Source organism: Macrobrachium rosenbergii, chromosome 41 (genome assembly GCF_040412425.1).
Source record: "Macrobrachium rosenbergii isolate ZJJX-2024 chromosome 41, ASM4041242v1, whole genome shotgun sequence".
Lineage (NCBI taxonomy): Eukaryota > Metazoa > Arthropoda > Malacostraca > Decapoda > Palaemonidae > Macrobrachium > Macrobrachium rosenbergii.
In genome coordinates, this window is record NC_089781.1 from 46,539,222 (window position 1) to 46,559,671 (window position 20,450).

The 20,450-nt window shown below is 40.8% G+C and overlaps 1 protein-coding gene across 1 annotated transcript in view; it reads left to right on the top strand.

Moving 5' to 3' along the window:
- Positions 1 to 20,450, top strand: part of Spg7 (Paraplegin) — a 794,115-nt gene that overhangs the window by 615,458 nt on the left and 158,207 nt on the right. Inside the window, 1 exon segment of the mRNA XM_067084903.1 lies at positions 17,216 to 17,346. Coding sequence (XP_066941004.1) covers positions 17,216 to 17,346 — 131 coding nt within the window.

A 20,450-nucleotide genomic window follows, 5' to 3' on the forward strand; every position in this document is an offset into this window, starting at 1 on the left:
TAGGTTTTTCCTTGATATATATATATATATATATATATATATATATATATATATATATATATATATATATATATATATATATATATATATATATATATATAGTGAACCCCGTATTCGTGGGGATGCATCCCACACCCCATAAATAGGTCAAATCATGAATGCTTAAAACCCCTCTAAAAACACTTAGAACTGCCCATTTTGATAGCTTAAACCAAAAAAAAACCTGTAAAAATGCTTATACCTGAGTATTTTAATAGTTTTATCTCGAAAAGTGCATTTACTCATGAAAATTATATGAAAATACAGTAATTAGTGAATATTTCTCAGTGAAAAATACTGCGAGTGGGCGAATTTTCTGCGAAAAATGGCTAGATATGTTCCACAGAGAAACACGCGAATGTGTGTGTCCGTGAACCACGAGAACGCGAATACGGGCCATTTACTGTATACATATATATATATATATATATATATATATATATATATATATATATATATATATATATATATATATATATATATATATATATATATATATATATATATATATATATATATATATATATATATTATATATACAGGTTGTCCATCACTAATCCGGCAATCAGTAGTCCGGAACAACCAGTAATCCGGCACAAATTTCGGCTAGAGTAATTTCTAATGTTTCCGCACTAATTTTCAAATATCCCGGCAATCAGTAGTCCGGAACAACCAGTAATCCGGCACAAATTTCGGCTAGAGTAATTTCTAATGTTTCCGCACTAATTTTCAAATATCCCAGGTCGCTGCGCTAACTCACTCGCCGGCCGCTTCAGTTTGGTGGCGCAGTGTGCTGCATCAACAAACTGGAGGTATTTGTAAACGCAGGCATGCTTTTGCTGTTCTATTTTTTACATTTATTATTGTCTTTTGGCCTACGCTATAGTATATCGTGTAGGCTACATATACGGTAGCCTAGCCTACATTATACTGGATTCTATTCACATATTAATAGTATTATACAAACATCAACATAACAGATGTGCATCTTTTTCATGGATGTTTTAAAAAGTTATGCTTTACTACATTGTATCCAATTGCATATATTCTCATATTGCTTTTGTATTATAAATTGTGATCATTGTTTTGTTTTGGGAATCGATAACGCGGTGTTTATTTCGCCGCATTTAACTCAGTTCAGAGAGCTTTTCTTGCTTCTAGTAAGCGTAAATGAATATGGATACTTTATTTGGTGCAAGGATATTTTTCGTTATATGAAGTGTTTTTAAGTCGAAATATAACTGAAATACGTCTCGTGAAATTAATTTAGCTATTTTTTTTGGTTAATATATGCCGTTCGCAGGAATCGCGGCTGGCCCTTTTTGGGGGCATGTTCGTTTTGTGTAAAAAAAAAATCAAGATTCTGTTTGCTATTTTCTCTTGATTTCATCATAATACGAGCTTTATGTATTTATCTTTTTTCGGCGTGAAAACAGCAGTAATTTGTATTCTTTCATGCCCAATAGTTTTGATTAAAATGCATTCTCTCCAATTTTATTTACGGTCAAGTTTCATCCATGTTGCCGATGCACGATAATTTATAGTCATTAGCAGCTTGAACATTGTTTTCTCAGCTTCAGCTACAACTTGCAGCTTAAAGTTACTGTAGCAGTATATTTCCGTGCCGATCTTTTCTCCAAAGCGAATGAGGGTATAGTGTAAAAAATATATCAGTCCTATTGTACAGTACTTAACATCATTTGTAACATAACTACAGTAATTGTCTAACTGTACGATAGTTGAAATACAAGCAAAACAGTTGTTATCTGGTATGATTATTAGCAAAACAACAGTTCCCCGTTCGGTTGTTTATGGCTGTATGCATTTGCGCAAGAGTATAACGTTACTAACAATACTTTTATTATTCTCTTTTGCTTTTTTAACTAGAAGATGTGATAAAGAGGTGGAGGAAAAGAAGTTGGTCTATTGTAATATGGTTTCTCTCGCTGCCTGATTGTATGCTGCTGCTTGCGCTCACGCAAAATTTAAAAATATTTTCTAAATATTGGCGTATCGGTATTAATTGCTTACCCCATTGCAAAATCGAATTTCGTAACTCGAGCGCTACCTGAGTATTTTAATAGTTTTATCACAAAAAGTGCATTTAGTCATGAGAATGAGATGAAAATACAGTAATTAGTGAATATTTCTCAGTGAAAAATATTGTGAAAGGGCGGATTTTCAGCAAATAATGCGTATTTATGTTCCATAGAGAAATCTGCAAATAGTGAGTCTGCGAATCGTGAGACCGTGAATACAGGTAATTTACTGTATTTTGATGTTACAGTGACTCAGTTGATTGTTAAACCAATTGCTTCTACATCGACTTATAAATCCTTGCTACTCCTCTTTCTCCTTGAAATGCACCTGTTCTTCTTTATGTGTTGTTTCTTTGGCTATGGGCCTGTCTCTTCCCTTTACCTCTGTTAATGTATCTTTGCAATCCTACCATGGTTATAATATCTTCTATTGTTTCCAAGCTAGATATTATTCTAGCTACTGTACGTAGCTTTCTAAGGATGTGTCATATGGGAATGCTCTCAAGTCTGTTAGAGTCGCTTTTGGACGTTGAAGGAGTGTTGTCACTCCTCTTCCCCTGCCTCAAAACACTTTCCATTTTCTTTGGCGCCTTGTGCCGTTTTGCTTTCTTTTCCCCAGCAGATTTGTGTCAACTTAGGTGAGTCGCTTCAGACTTGAGTTCCACATCTCCCTTTCATTGAGTTGCAGTTTCGTTGGGGGTAGTCAGTTACTGTCACCTGCTGTTGCCTAACTCCTCCTCTTGCAGAAGAAGAGTATGAATCACAGGAATCTCCTTTGGTGTGTCAGCATTTGCTAGAGCATTGCACTTTGTTTTATCCTCATTAAGTGGAGGAAGGAGGCCGTGTAGACAATAGGCCTCTGTTTGTCTACACGGCCTCCTTCCTCCACTTAATGAGGATAAAGCAAAGTGCAATGCTCTAGCAAATGCTGACACACCAAAGGAGATTCCTGTGATTTCAAGTATTTCAGCTCCCAAAGAGCTCAAGCTTTCTCCTTCAATTATATCATATTTCCCAAGCTTTCTTGTACTCTGTTGCACAAAGCTTCTTTTAAGTGTGCCATGTTTTGTTTTCCTTGTTCTTTTGAAGTCATAGAGAGCCGCATCTAATGGTCCAGGGACTTGACTAGCGCTTAAACCGTATTTGGTCAAAGATTTTTTTTTTTTTTTTTTTTTTTTGCTTGTCTTGTTGCTTGGAAGAGACGTACTCTAGGGATTGACAAAGTGCTTTGGACTTGCAGAAATGGAGTTTGTTGCCCAGGTCTTGAAGTGTTATAATTTACTGAACTTTTGCTCAGTAGGATCACCTCTTCTGTCTGCCAGCTTAAAGAGGTTGTGTCACCAGCTTAGTGTGTTTGTTGCACCAGCTTAGGGATTTTGTAATTCTTGCTTATAGTATATATGGTGCCAGTGGGATTTTAGTGAGGAAGGCTGCTAGAGCTTTTGACTTGCTTGGTCAAAGTCATTTTTGACAATGTAGGCGAATGTTCTCATGCTTATATTAACTTGGTTTTGAAGAAGTGAGAACAGTTATGCTCCTATCTGTCATAAAAGATTTCTGCACAAGAGACGGTAGCTGCTGTTATGGTTTCTCCTTCGGGTCACCTTTTGAGACTTTTAAGGGAGACTGTATTGATACAGCCGAGCTTCTTTCTCACATATCTTTTATACTTTTCAGGGATCTGTTCATCCCTCAGGTTCTGTTAGGAGGCCAACTGCTTTATACTTTTCAGGGATCTGTTCATCCCCCAGGTTCTGTTAGGAGGCCAACTGCAGGCCTTCTTGCATGCTTGGAGAGATTTAGGAGCAGAACCTTAAGTGGTGGAGGTACTGAAGGAGAGTTATGATTCCATTTGGGTTTCCTCATTGGCTTAGTCTCCTATAGCCATTCCTTTGTGCCATCTTGAGCAGAAGTATCTTGTTCTTCAGTAGGAGGCTGTAATTAGAGAAGAATGCTAAGGAGCAGGTGTCTTCCAACCTTTTACCCCCCTGATCTCAACCCCTTGACAAGGTGGGGCCTTAGGGATCCACTGTAGGGAGTGTATATCCAGGTGAGAGCCCCATGGCAGTTACCACTGCAGGTAACAGTATTGCTCCTCCCCGGTGAGAGGGACTTCATCCTGGATGAAATTGATGTTATTCATCATATGGATATGAATCCTAACCTTCCAACAACTTCTTGCATGGCAATGGACATTTCTAAGGAACGCTCACTCTACAAAAGTCAAAGTGGTAGTAAAACCCTAATACCATATAGTAAACCCAAAAAGACTAAATACCGTCATGACCCAACTATGACTCTGTGAGACAAGTGTGAAATAATGAGCAGGGAGACAAGTACTGCTGATTTATTGATAAAAAATAGCTGCTTATAAAGCGGGATGTAGACGTCTGTGTAGTGCGCAGAGACCGCTGGTACAAAGATTTACAGGTGATCTGAGGTCAAACTAGTTCCTTAAAAACAGGACAGGTTTATACAGAGAACATAGTGATAAACAGTGTCTGACATATGAAATAAATATCTCGTTAACTTGTACATAACAAATGATTGCTTGGAAAAATAATATATACATAGTTTATTTATAACTGTGATGATAAATATATATTCCGCTCGACCTTGGGTAGCGGAAAGGCACCGCAGAAAACGGGATGTTCTCCACAGAGAACTTGTTGAGCCGGGACTTTACAATACTTTCCCCCCAAGACGGAGGTAACGTCTGATTAAACCAGGTATCTTCTGGGGCAACGAAGGGGGCCTCTCTTTCTTTATGTCAACTGGAGAGGGTGGTTGCCTTCCCCGGTGTCCTTTGTAGAGGTTTGTTGTGGTGTATTTTCGTTAGGTTTCTGGGTTTTCTGGGGATGCCCTCGCCTCCTTCCTAAGACCGGGGTTGTTTGAGGGGCTGCCGTATCTTGCAGGAGATCTTGGGGTCCTCCTTCGTTGCCCCCCTCCAGGAATGCGGGTTTGAGAGGATCTATTGACACCCAGTCTTCCTGCCCATGGACGGATATTCGGAATGCCTTCTTGTTCCTTTCCAGGACTAGGTAAGGTCCCCTGTAGGGTCTAGTCAAGGGTGGGCATACAGCGTCGTCCCTGACGAAGACGTGGGTGGAGGAGGGCATACAGGGGGATGTCCTGTCAGTGAATGTCCTCTGGCAGGTGGCGAATTTTCCAACCCTGTCTTGGAGCCTCTGTATTCCTGTGTCGTCCCTGTTCTCTGTGACGAGTTCCCCTGGAACTACCAGAGTCTCCCTGTAGACTTTTTCTGCTGAGGAGGGGTCACCGTTGGGCCTGGGTGGAGGTTCTCAGCCTGAGGAGGACCCAGGATAGCTGTTACTTCCAGTTTTCAGCAGAACAACGAGCCATGAGGGGCACCTTCAGAGATCTGTGGAATCTTTCCACCATTCCGTTGACTGCAGGGTTGTAGGCGGTGGTGCTGTGATGAGTGGTCCCCATTAGACGTGCCAGGGTGGTCCACAGCTCAGACAGGAAAGTGGGTCCCCTGTCTGTTGTTATGCCATCCGGGACACTGAACCAGCTGATCCAGCTAGAGAGGAGGGCTTCCACGCATGCACTGGAGGTGGCTTCTTCCATGGGCATGGATTCGGGCCATCTGGTGGAGTGGTCATTGACTGTCAGTAGGTATCTGGCTCCTCCTGATGGTGGAAGTGGTCCTACTACGTCGACGTGGATGTGCCCAAAATGTCTCTTTGGCTGGGGGAGTCCACCCACTCCTGATTCGGTGTACCACCCTACTTTACTTGTCTGACACTGCATACATTGTCTTGCCCAGGCTGTCGCATCCTTTTGTATGCCGTGCCAGACGAACTTCTCTGTCAGCAGTCTGGCTGTTGTCCTTCTGGAAGGGTGGGATAGGTCGTGGATGATGTAAAAAACCAACAGATGTCTAGAGGCGGGTACCAGGGGGCAGGGCCATCTGGTACTGATGTCGCTCAGTAAGGTTGATCCTTCTGAGTCAAAGGGCATGTCCTTCCACTTCAACGACGTGACGACTGTACAGTAGGCTAGGGTCTCAGGGTCAGCAGCTTGTCTGCGGGCGAGGTCCTCGTAATCGATCCCGAGCTGTACGGAATCGATCTCGATCCTCGAGAGGGCGTCGGCTACTGGGTTCTTGCTGCAGGGGAGGTACCTGATGGTGCAGGTGAACTTTGCAATGGCTGCGATTTGCCACTGCTGCCTAGAGGACCATGTGTCGCCCGGCTTTGTGAAGGCGTGGACCAGTGGCTGGTGGTCGGTCCATATTGTGAATGGCGTCCCCTCCAGGAGGAACTTGAAGTGCCGTACCGCCTGGTATGCTGTGAGGAGTTCTTGGTTGAAGGTGCTGTAGCGGGACTCGGCGGGGTTTAGCCTCCTACTGAAGAAGGCGATGGGCTGAGGGGTCCCTCTGATGATCTATTCCAGCACTGCCCCACAGGTGACATTGCTGGTGTCCGTCGTCAGTTAGAGGGGAGTCCTGGGATCTTGGTGGACCAAAGTTGTTGCTTTGGCGAGGGAGGCCTTCGTCAGGAGAAAAACCTTCTGCTGGTTGGGTCCCCACACTAAGGTCTTTGGTTGTCCCTTCAGAGCCTCCGTCAGGGGGGCCATGGTGTGAGCAATCCCCGGGATGAATCTTCTGCAGTAGTTGACCATCCCGAGGAATTCTTGTACGGCCCTGATGGAGGTAGGGGTGGGGAACTTCTCGATGGCTTCGACCTTCAACGACATCATGCGGACGCCCTCGGGGATATCTCGTGGCCCAGGAACTCCACCTTCTCGATGCTGAAGGTGCATTTGTCAAACCTGACGACGAGGCCATTCTCTTGTAGGCGTTGCAGGACCTTCCGGATGTGTCGCAGGTGTTCCTCCTTGGACCTGGAAAAGATCAGGATATCGTTGACGTAGCCGTCGCAGAAATCCAGGTCCCCCAGGATGCTGTCCATCAACCTCTGGAAGGTCCCGCCGGCGTTCCTCAGGCCAAAGGTGGAGAAGGAGAAGACATAGGACCTGAAGGGCGTGACAATGGTGGTCTTGGGGATGTCCTCCGGAGTATAGGGACCTGAAAATAAGATTTTAGTAGGTCCATTTTGGAGAATATCCTGGCTCTGTGGAAAGAGGCCATCAGGTCCTGCATGCTCGGCAGGGGTTAGTGGGCCGGTTCTGTTGCCAGGTTCAGCTGCCTGTAGTCGCCACTTGGGTCCGTTAATGGGTTCTGAGAACCACTCCGGGCATCACCATTGTGAGAGAGGTGTGAAATAATGAGCAGGGAGACAAGTACTGCTGATTTATTGATAAAACATAGCTGCTTATAAAGCGGGATGCGGACATCTGTTTAGTGCGCAGAGAACGCTGGTACAAAGATTTACAGGTGACCTGAGGTAAAACTAGTTCCTTAAAAACAGGACAGGTTTATACAGAGAACATAGTGATTAACAATGTCTGACATATGAAATAGACATCTCGTTACTTGTACATAATAAATGATTGCTTGGAAAAATAATATATACATAGTTTATTTATAATTGTGATGATAAATATATATTCCGCTCGACCTTAGGTCGCGGAAAGGCACCGCAGAAAACGGGATGTTCTACACAGAGAACGTGTTGAGCGGGGACTTTACAGCTCACTTCGACTTCCTCTTTGGGGATGGAAGTTGGTCAAGGTTTCTACCTTGGAAACTAACCAAAAAATTTTATCTTTAAAATTAGGAAATTATTTATTTAATAGGATTCAACATCAGAAATGTTGTTCAGACAAATAAAAGAAAAGACGTGGCTTATAGAAGACACAACAAAGAATCAGTCTGAAGACTGTTTGTCAATACAAAATGTAGATACAGTAATATAGATATAAAAATGAAAAAACATACCATGAACAGCATTCAGGGTACCATTGTATTTTCTGAAAATAGTATGAACCAATCAAGAAGAATTTGCTATTAGACTCTGTGAAAAAGAGATATCCTGAGGTCCAGGATTGTGTTGTACCAAGTAATAAAAAGCAATAAACAAATATAAAACATCACAAAAATAATGTTTGAGAAAGATTTTAGGCCAAAACAGAGAAATGAGACCATATGTCCTAAAGCCACTACAGTGTCAAAATTGTGGTAAATATGGGCTTACAAAGAAATATCGTTGAAATGAACCTGTATGTGCATATTGTGGATCTGATGAATATGCCACACAACGTAAGTGCAGTGAACCAAAGTGCATAAACTGTGGGCAAGTTTATCGTGCAAGGTCCAAAGATTGTATGTATTATATATACAATACAGAGTTGAAAATATTACAAGAAAGGAGTGGGATGTCTATAACAGAGGCTAAATTGGAACTGAAAGTGAGAGGAATTCAAGATCCAGCTCAGAAACATACATACAGTAAACTCCCTGTATTCGCGGGGGATGCGTATCACACACACCCGTGAATAACTAAAATCTGTGAGCACTTAAATCCCCTCGAAAAATATTTGGAACTGCCTATTTTGACAGTTTAAACACAAAAAAAAACTCTGAAAATGCTTGTACCTGAATATTTTAATAGTTTTATCACAAAATTGCATTTAGTCATGAAAATGATATGAAAATACAGTAATTAGTGAATATTTCTCAGTGGAAAATATTGCAATGGGCGAATTTTCCGCAAATAATGTGCATATATATTCCATAGAAAAATCCACAAATCGGTGAGTCGGCGAATCGTGAGAACGCGAATACGGGGCGTTTACTGTATTCTTCAATAACAACAACCAATAATGAAGCAAATACACATACAAACAGAAGAAACAAAACACAGAAAAATAAATCTCAAGAAGAAATTAATACTTTACAGAAAAACTAAAATGGCAAAGAATCAAGAAACAGGGGCAAATAATGTGGATAACGTTTTTTCAAATTCATTTGAAATATTAATGCAAATAGGGACACAATAAGAAACTGCTATAGAAGTAGCAGAGGAGAGTTGTGATGGGTTGGAAATTAAAGATAAAAGACTGCTGTGGAGAGAACACCACCCAAAGCGAAGAAGCCCAACTATTATTAGAGAAACGTCAGTCAAACCAGAACACCACCCAAAACGAAGAAACCCAACTATTATTAGAGAAACGTCAGTCAAACCAAAGACAAAAGATATGAGAAAGAACACAACTGAAAAACAAGCTAAGAATACAGTAAAACAAATGGGAGCAGATATCCAAAGCACTGAAGTAGTAGATGAGACCATGCTATAGATAAAACAGGTTTTGACGTAGGAAAAACCTTTTTTTGGTAGTCGCTGTTTCGTCCTCAAGGAGTTACCTCCTTGGTGTGCCAGTGCTCCATGATGACTAGACTAGCATCAAAGAAATATTTTTCTAGCCTGGTCTTGTAGCCAGGTATTGTGTCATAATGAAAACACTATGACACGTGATAGAGTGTAATGGACTCAAAGATAAGAGGGCATTTTCCCTTATCTTCAGCGAAGCTGAACCCAGTTTTTCTACGTCAAAAAATGCAAGAAGTGACTATTGCGCATGTGCGTCTGCCATCTTATTTACAACCAGGGCAAGCAAAAGACCTGGTCCATTACTCTCTGCTGGTCAGTGTAGGATGATCCCTTGCCCAAATCCCATGCCTTTTGTCAGGGAAATGGGAGGGTTTTGAGGACTTAATACAGCAACTGCCAAAAATAGGTTTTTCCTATGTCAAAACCTGTTTTTTTATAGCATGGTGGCTTGTTTTGTCCTCAAGAAGCTTTACAAAAAAATTGACAGGTGACAAAAGGCTTAAGCTCTCAAAATTTTAATCCCAACAACCCAAAGAAAAAACATTTATGGTCCAAGGTCAAGCCACAAGTTTCAAGCCCCATTCCTTATTCTTCAAAACCTTTTGGGGTTTTGGTAACAAGAAATGAGAAACTAAACAAGAACTTGCATTTTTAAGGTGAAGTTCTGTACAGGCAGTCACCGGTTTACGACGGGGGTTCCGTTTTTACGCCGCGTCGTAAACTGAAAATCGTCGTAAACCAAAAAAACATCGAAAATCGTCAAAAATCCTAAGAAAACCTTACTTTTAATGCTTTGGGTGTATTTAAAATGATGTCATCTACATTTTTATTGAGTTTTTCATCAAAAAAACCTCCAAATTTTGATTATTCTGCCATTTTGGAGCCATATTTCTTCTGTTGGATCGGAGTATGATGTGCCGTAACCCCGGAACATGCGTCGTAAACTGGGAAATTGTTTCTGATGAATATATTTGAAAAGCGTTGTAACCTCGGAACATCGTAAGCTGGACCCGTCGTAAACCAGGGACTGCCTGTAGTGACTTACCTAAGTATGCTGGGTGTGGTTGCAGTCTTTTCGTATCTTCCCCAGCAATAGTCAGCATACTCACCCGTTAGGAAGACCCCTGGTTGTCTGCTGTAGAGCCTATGGGGTCAGGACTGACCATACCACTACTGACATGCAGTGTAGACAGATATGTTTGAGCTCATAACAGTAATGTTTTAAGAACACTGTCTCTGATACCTACCCTGTACTTTCAGAGACTTCTTCGAAAGAGATATTTCTGAAGAATGCCAACGATGTACTTACTTTCCTAATATCATGTGACCTAGGAAAGGAGTGTGGGTTTGCTTTTTTAATGAGGGACACTAAAATTATTCTTAGCCCTTGTAGAGAGAGTGGTTTATTTGTGCTAGGGTGTAGGGAAATTGGACCTTCTGGGATGTTTGCTGTGACCTCTTGGCAAACCTTAAATGCTTGAACTGGGCACAGTGCTTTGTCTGCTAAATTGAGTTTTCTTGTAAGAGTAGATTTCCTTCTTAAAGGTTCCTCATTCTTGGCCAGGAACGGTGGGCCAGGGGACAATAATAATTGATTATCAGCAGTTTGTGAGATGTATCATCCCCATCTAAGAGAGCTCAGTTCACTAATACAGGTTCCTGATGCTAATACAATCAGGAAGATCTCCTTTTGTAGCATGTGAGTTGCGGTTGTATTGGGTCAGGTGAATCGAGGGGTAGACATACAGTAAGTCCAAGTACAGGCAGTCCCCAGTTATTGGCAGGGTTCTGTTCCCGACGACATGACGATAACCGAAAATCGCCGCTAACCGAAAATCGGCGATAATAGCACTGATCCTTGGTTATCAGCGCCGATAACCGGTTAGCGGCACCGATAACAGGTGATCAGCGCCGCCGATAAGAGGCGATTGGTGCTGATAACCGGTTATCAGCGACGAAAATCTGGTTATCGTCGTCGCTAGACAAACGCCGTAAAACCGGATTGCCGGTAACCGAGGCTGCCGATAACCGGGGAGTGCCTGTACCTTGTTCAGGGACCAAGTAATTGGGAGTCTTCTGGGAGCGGGTCTTTGTAGAGCAAAAGGCTGCAGAAGGGAAGTAACAACTTATGTGCTGGAGTCAATCCTGAATCCATAAAGTAAGGGTTCTGTTAATGCTGCCTTGTATACCATGATTGTTGTAACTGCAAGACTTTTGTCTTCAAAACAATATATCAGAAAATTTAAAAGTGTTTCTATAGAAATTTCAACTGGGCTCTCAGTATGGATATAATCTAACCATATCTTCCATACGGACTGGTATTGCCGGATAGATGACGTCCGTAATTTTTGCACTAGGTAACTAGCAATGTTGGGTGAGTAGTTTTCACAGCAGATAATGTTTAAAAACCCATACATGAAGGTCTCGGCTCAGAAAGGAGGATGCGTAAACAATTTTCCCTCCACTGTCTGGGATAGAACAGCGGATGACAGTGGAATTGATCTTCTCGCCCGTTGTTGAAGTGATAGGAACCAATGCCTGTTTGGCCAATTTGAAGGTTAGAAGTTTGCTCAAAGCCTTCAAAATCTGGGACAATGGAGGAAAAAGATATATCGTCCTCCACTTGTTCCAGTCTTGTAGGAAGGCATCTCTTGCCATTGCTTGATTGTCTAAGTTTGGAGGTACATATATTGTGAGTTTGTGATTCTTGTATGTGGCAAACAGGTCCACTTCCGGTTATAGAAGCATGTTGGCTATTGTTTGAAACATCAGCAATGAAACTAATTAAAGAAACCTCATGTAATAATTTTGTGATTTTTAGTGACTCAAGAAGCACCATAGAAATTATTACGCCATAAATTTCATAATGATGGGAAAAATACAGAAATATGTAAAACATCCCTATTAATGGTTATGCAACACTCGTAAAAATAGGTATTACATATAGTGTAAATGGAAAAATATATGGACTGAAGAACCTGAAAATAATAAATTAAAACAAATAAAACCTGTTGTTAGAAAATGGAGTTCATCATACCAAAGAGAGGGACATACTGACATGTGTGTCTCTGAATTGGCCATACTTGTCTGACACATGGACACTTGATGAGCAGACCACATGACTGCTCCCGAATGCTCAGAATGCAATGTGATAATAACAATCAAACATGTGTTATGTGAATGTCCAAAATATAACCAACAACGATTATCAACTTTCGGAACTAGGTCAATTGGTGAAATTTTATCATCTACAACATTTTTAATTGTCCCAGTTTTAATATTTGTGAGGAGCTGTAGATTAATTGGCAAAATATAAAAAGTAATTTATGAAAATACAACAGCCCATGGGGTATTTAATAAATGAAATAAAATCCAAATTTTTAAAATCTTAACTTAATTTGATTTTTATCATTACTTAATTTTTTCTTTTTATTGTGGGGATGGAAATGTGAATAAATGTATTCAATGTATGGGTGTGGTGGAGTGTAAAAGCACATTTAGTCCCAGTGCTTGGCCTATGGTCTAGACTGGGTACTCCATTTCATTTTAATCCTTCGAGCCAGTCCTATGAGAGCCGTTAATCAGCTCAGTGGTCTGGTTAAACTATTTTAATAATAATAATAGTGGTGGGGAAAGAAAAGGAAACACAACCCTGTTCTGTTAGGTCAATTAAACATTTATTTAGATAGCTGAAGCCTGGAAGAGGCAAAGTTAACCGTTGTTTTGTGGTTTTAGAAAAACTAGAATGTCTTTGTCAACAGTTAAGCCTGGAGGAGGCAAAGTTAACTGTTTGTTTTGTGGTTTTAGGAAATTTATAATGTCTTTGTCAAAGGTTAACCTTGGAAGAGGCATAGTCAACCTTTTATTTTGTGGTTTTAAGAAACTTAGAACATCTTTGTCAAAAGTTAAGCCTGGAAGAGGTAAAATTAACCATTTGTGGTTTCAGAAACTTAGTATGTTTTTGTCAAAAAACACAACTTTCTGTGTGAAATATTTGATTAGACTAGCACATGAGAAACTAGCTCCATACTTTTTACCCTTATTGAAGGTAAAGTCTCATAATGTAATAGTGGTTGCAACTTCATTTAGTTTTATGACATTTGTTGCTTGAGGATGTGATTAATGCAGCACAGTAAAAATGCCATTTGGATTTTGCCACTTACTACCTTAAGTGTGCAGAATTGTGTCTGAAAATGATAAAGCCATTAATCTGCTACTAGTTGCCGGCAAAGTATTTTCCTGTACCAAAGAAAGCGATCTTTTAGGCTGTGTTTTAAATCCTGGGTTTGGTATTTTGGGGAGCACAAAGGTACACATATAATGTGTCTGTCTATCGTAAAGGTATTTAATTGTAGTTGACTAGGTTTTTTAGGGCTTTTGGACCCAGGCTCAGGGGTACCTTCAAACAGCTTCTTTTTCTTTCTGGATAAATATAAGCTGTTTCCCCCTGCAGTGCTGCTCTTCCCTGCTCACATAAGAGAGCCTTGCTCCCCAAATGGAATCCAACTTCTGATGGCAGTAAGATCCAGAAAGGATTCCAGGTCAAGTAAGAATGTTTTTAGTTTTATGCAAGAAACCTGTAGCTTGACTGTCTGAGCGGATTTTGTCAAGCTGCACAACCCACCATCCTTTTTTTCAATGTGGGAATCAGCTATCTTCAATGGGAGGTAAGATTCATCACAAATAATATGAATTTACCTAATAAAATTTATTATTTGGATACTTACCTACTGTTAAAGTAGACCCCATCCAACCTCCCTGCTATTTAGTGGGCTGTCAAGGAGAATTCTGACTAGAGCTAAAACTTTCTAAACACACCTGGTGGAGAACAGGTGTACTAGGCAGTCATCCAGGCAGCCATTCAATCCTTTTCTTTTTGTATGTATGCTGACTTGCCTCTCGGTGTGGAGATATAAACTATCTTTAACAGTAGGTAAGTATCCAGATAAAGTTTATTATGAAAATGTATATTTTCTAATATAAAAAGTGATTCGAGTATTTTTCATGGCAATAGAGGACACACATCCTTGTCGATTGAGCAGTAGTTGTTTTGAATTAAGTAAATGTATTGCATCATGATCATATACTGTACCTTTGACAGTGAATGATGCCAGATTTTCCTAATTGAATCATTTTTGTTTATATCTTTTCCTGTTATTGTAAAGAGTGAAAAAGAAATCCAAGTTTATTGGCACTTGTATCCCTGATGATTGTGGAATGGAAATTGGTGCAGAGCAGCCAAATAATTCAAGAAATTTTGTTAAAATAAAACAACCTCATGAAAGCTGAGACCATATATAGTATTAGTTACAAAAAATCTGAAAATAATCTCAAAATACAACATTTTTAGGGAAAATTGTCGACAAATCACAATAGGGCCTTGCTTTGAAAGGGCCTGGCAGCAATACATTGTTATCTTTAGTCAGTGAATGCCCTGTATTGTCAATATCACTTGCACTGGAACATTTTTCTTCCTTGCACAAAATGTTACTCATAACTAATACATTGTCTTAAGTGGCAAAAACGGCAACTTTAGAATTATGAACATAACTGTCAAATGCCTTTTCACTGTGTTATGTTAACCCTTAAATGCCGACTGGACGTATCGTACGTTGACTAAAATTGTCTGTCGGGTGCTGAGTGGACGTACAGTATGTCGACTACAAAAAGTTTTTTAAATATTCGCGGAAAAATAGTAATAGGCCTAGTTTGCGAAAGATTTTAAATCACGCGCCTTAAGGGATGCTGGGAGTTCACGGATCACGCTGTTGTTTTGTTTACAAGCGTTACCGAGCCGCGCATGCGCAAATTTCTTTCTTCTCACACTACAGAGCATCAGCGACGCATCTCAGAAATTCTTTCTTCACTTTGTCGTAATTTTTGCACCGTTTTATATTAGTCGTTACATAAAGTTTTATAAATGAAAATGTGCGCAATTTCATGTAGAATACAACAAAAAACAACCCATGGTTGTAGCTTTTATAAGTTTTGAAATATTTTCTTATAAATCACGATAAGTGCCGAAATTTCAACCTTTGGTCAACTTTGACTCGACCAAAATGGTAAAAAAATGCAGTTGTAAGCTAAAACTCTTACATTCTAGTAATATTCAATCATTTACCTTCATTTTGCAACAAATTGGAAGTCTCTAGCACAATATTTCAATTTATGGTGAAGTTTTGAAAAAAACTTTTTCCTTACATCCGCACACGGTAACTCGGCTGAAAATCTCGGAAATTCTTTCGTCACTTTGTTGTAATGTTTGCACCGTTTTATATTAGCCGTTACATAAAGTTTTATATATGAAAATGTGTGCAATTTCATTTAGAATACAACAAAAAATAACTCATGGTTGTAGCTTTTATCAGTTTTGAAATATTTTCATATAAATCACGGTGTGCCAAAATTTCAACCTTTTGTCAACTTTGACGCGACAGAAATGGTAAAAAAACACAATTGTAAGCTAAAACTCTTACATTCTAGTAACATTCAATCATTTACCTTCATTTAGCAACAAACGGGAAGTCTCTAGCACAATATTTCGATTTATGGTGAATTTTTGAAAAAAACTTTTTCCTTACCTCCTCGCACGGTAACTCGGCTGAAAATCTCAGAATTTCTTTAGTCACCTTGTCGTAATTTTCGCACCATTTTATATTAGGCCTTACATAAAGTGTTATACATAAAAATGTGCGCAATATCATGTAGAATACAGCAAAAAATAACTCATGGTTGTAGCTTTTATCAGTTTTGAAATATTTTCATATAAATCACGATAAATAGAAAAAATCCAACCTTCGGTCAACTTAAACTCGACCAAAATGGTCGAAAACTGCAATTGTAAGCTAAAACACTTACAGTCTAGTAATATTCAATCAATTACCTTAATTTTGCAACAAATGGGAAGTCTCTAGCACAATATTTCGATTTATGGTGAATTTTAGAAAAAAACTTGTTTTTACATCCGCGTGTTACGAATTCATGCATCATTTTGTGAAATTTTCTCTGTGATGCTTTGATCGTTTTACAATTTGTTATATACCAAAATCATTGCAATTTAGTGTACAATACAACGGAAAAAAAATAACTCATTAGCTTTAACCGTTTTGCTCACAGCACTATTTGTATACAATTATATATGAAATTTTTGTTTGCACTGTCATATATTCCAATATTTATATATGATAATGATATTTTTTTCATTTCTGATGGTTGTATACTAAACTTCAGGCAATGACAAAAAAAGGAGCCAAAAATGAACTCTTAATCTTAATAACAAAGCAGCTGTGATTTTTAAAAAAACTTTTTTCCGCTTCGGTGCTAACTCCCAAACGCCGCCGGCATACGACAGACACTTTTGTAAATAGAGGTTCGGCGTTTAAGGGTTAATCAGGAAACAGTTAAGTAGGTTCAGGTGGGCTAACCAGTTGCTTCATGTTGGTTTCATCTATCATATTTTTTTGTGCAACAAGTTATTTTGGGTGACCCTTTTAGAATTTATGCTAACTGCTGAAAATAAGAGTTGCTTTGCTTGTGCAGTGGGCGTTCTCGAGAGCCTCCAGAGATGTACGAGAGCTGTCTTTTGATAATATCCTTCTTCATATAACACAAAGGGACACTTCATGTTAGAATCAGACTGGCATTTATCTTGCAGAACAAAGGGTATTTTTAAACAAATTATTGGTAGATTAAAGAATATCTATGGGGAAAGTGCATACATAGATTAGTTTGTCATTACTAAACTGAATCTGGTGTACTGTGCTGATAAACAAGACCATTTCTTTTTATAATTTGTGTGTATTAGAATAAAATAATTGTTTAGGATAGAATCTTTTGTACCAAAAATTTATATTTGCATTAATGCTCATTATATTGCAGGTGCGGACATTGCAAATGTTGTGAATGAGGCTGCCTTGCATGCTGCACGACATGCAAAACAAGTTGTTACTGGGGTAGATCTGGAATATGCAGTTGAAAGAGTGGTTGGTGGGACAGAAAAACGATCACAAGTATGCTGCTTTGTTTACAAACTTGTTAATAGTTGTGTGTTCCTGTATAGATATAGCCTTCCTTTTATATAAACCTTGAACTATCATTAACTTAGGTTATTGGTTATTATATTCAGTACAGGTATACAGTATTATAATAATTTTGGGACTAGAGACACCCTAAAACTCATCCAAGTGCTCATATGCACCACTGATCCAAGTTTAAACAGGATACCTGATTGCATTGCACTTGTGGTCATATTATTTCTCTTTCTTTGGGTTGATCATTGTCAGAATAATTGTATATATATATATATATATATAATAAATTTATATATATATATATATATATATATATATATATATATATATATATATATATATATATATATATATATATATATTGTAGATAATTGCATTTGTGGCACTGACTTCTTAGATACTGACTTTTACATATTTTCTCACTTTTGATATTGTTATTTCTTCAAAATTCTGGATAAGGACACACTGTTGGGGTGTGGTTTCCATTCCAGCATTCCATGTATAGCTCCAAGAACCCCCTCGACTTGGGACCTCCTTGACGTGGTGAGGGGGCTCTAAAACCCTGGAATTTGTTCCTGGGTTTAAGTCCAAGAGCCCTAAATATCATTATATATTAGTTTGGCTTCATTTTTGCGTCGCCAGTGATTTCATGCACTCTTGCCTCTTCACAGGTAGCACCAGTGGTTTTTGGAACTCCTGCCTCTTCGGAGGCGTCACCAGTGTTTTCTGATACTCCTGCCTCTTCAGAGGCAGCACCAGTGGTGTCTGGAACTCCTGCCTCTTTGGAGGCATCGCCAGTGATTTCATGCACTCCTGCCTCTTCAGAGGCAGCACCAGTGTTTTCTGGAACTCCTGCCTCTTTGGAGGCATCAACAGTGATTTCATGCACTCCTGCCTCTTCACAGGCATCCCCAGTGTTTTCTGGCACTCCTGCCTCTTCAGAGGCAGCACCAGTGGTTTCTGGAACTCCTGCCTCTTTGGAGGTGTCGCCAGTGATTTCATGCACTCTTGCCTCTTCACAGGCAGCACCAGTGGTTTCTGGAACTCCTGCCTCTTCAGAGGTGTCGCCAGTGATTTCATGCACTCCTGCCTCTTCAGAGGCAGCCCCAGTAGTTTCTGGAACTCCTGCTTCTTCTGAGGTGTTGCCAGTGTTTTCTGACACTCCTACCTCTTCAGAGGCAGCACCAGTGTTTTCTGGAACTCCTGCCTCTTCTGAGGAGTCTCCAGTGATTTCATGCACTCCTGCCACTTCAGAGGCAGCACCAATGTTTTCTGGCACTGCCTTCTCTTCAGAGGCAGCACCGGTGTTTTCTGGAACACCTCCCTCTTCAGAGGCATTGCCAGTGTTTTCTGGCACTCCTGCCTCTTCAGAGGTATCACCAGTGGTTTCTGGAACTCCTCTCTCTTCAGAGGCATCACCAGTGATTTCATACACTCCTGTCTCCTCAGAGGCAGCACCAGTGGTTTTTGGGACTACTGCCTCTTTGGAGGCGTCTCCAGTGTTTTCTCATACTCCTGCCTCTTCAGAGGCAGCACCAGTGGTTTCTAGAATCCTGCCTCTTCGAAGGCATCGCCAGTGATTTCATGCAATCCTACCTCTTCAGAGGCAGCACCAGTATTTTCCGACACTCCTCCCTCTTCGGAGGCGTCGCATTACCAGAGTTTTCTGGCACTCATGCCTCTTCGTAGGCATCACCAATGTTTTCGGGCATTCCTGCCTCTTCGAAGGTGTCGCCAGTGTTTTCTGGCATGCCTGTCTCCTTGGAGGCATCACCAGAGCTTTCTGGCACTCCTGCCTCTTTGGAGGCATCACCAGTGTTTTCTAGCACTCCTGCCTCTTTGGAGGCATCACCAGTGTTTTCTAGCACTCCTGCCTCTTTGGAGGCATCACCAGAGCTTTCTGGCACTCCCAGCTTCTCAGAGACAGCACCAATGACTTTGTGCATTCCTGCCTCGTCAGAGGTGTCGCCAGTGTTTTCTGGCACTCGTGCCTCTTCGTAGGCATCACCAATGATTTCAGGCATTCCTGCCTCATCGAAGATGTCGGCAGTGTTTTCTGGCATTCATACCTCTTTGGAGGCATCGCCAGTGTTTTCTGGTTACTCCTGCCTCTTCAGAAGCAGCAACAGTGATTTCTGGAACTACTGCCTCCGAAGGGGCAGGAGTGCCAGAAAACATTGGCGACACCGCTGAAGAGGCAGGAGTGCCAGAAATCACTGGTGATGCCTCTGAAGAGGCAGGAGTTCCAGAAACCACTGGTGCAGCCTCTGAAGAGGTATCAGTTTATGAAATCACTGGCGACACCTCTGAAGAGGCAGAAGTTACAAAACCAGTACCGATGCCTCCAAAGAGGCAGGTGTGCCAGCAAACACTGGGGATGCCTTCGAAGAGGCAGGAGTGCATGAAATCGCTGTTGATGCCTCCGAAGAGGCAACAATTCCAGAAACTGTTACTGAAGAGGCAGGAGTGCCAGAAAACACTGGGGATGCCTCTGAAGAGGCAGGAGTTCCAAAAACCACTGGTGCTGCCTGTGAAGAGGCAAGAGTGCATGAAATCACTGGCAATGCCTCTGAAGAGGCAGGAGTTCAAGAAACCACTGGTGCTGCCTGTGAAGAGGCAGGAGTGCCAGAAAACACTGAGGATGCCTTTGAAGAGGCAGGAGTGCATGAAAATCACTGGTTACGCCTCCAAAGAGGCAGGAGTTCCAGAAAACACTGGTGCTGCCTGTGAAGAGGCAGGAGTGCATGAAATCACTGGTTATGCCTCCAAAGACGCAGGAGTTCCAGAAACCACTGGTGCTGCCTGTGAAGAGGCAGGAGTGCCAGAAAACACTGGCATGCCTTTGAAGAGGCAGGAGTTCCAGAAAACACTGGTGACACCTCTGAAGAGGCAGGAGTGCCTGAAATCACTGTTGATGCCTCCAAAGAGGCAGGAGTTCCAGAAACCACTGGTACTGCCTGTGAAGAGGCAGGAGTGCATGAAATCACTGGCAATGCCTCCAAAGAGGTAGGAGTTCCAGAAAACACTGGTGACGCCTCTGAAGAAGTAGGAGTGCATGAAATCACTGGTTATGCCTCCAAAGA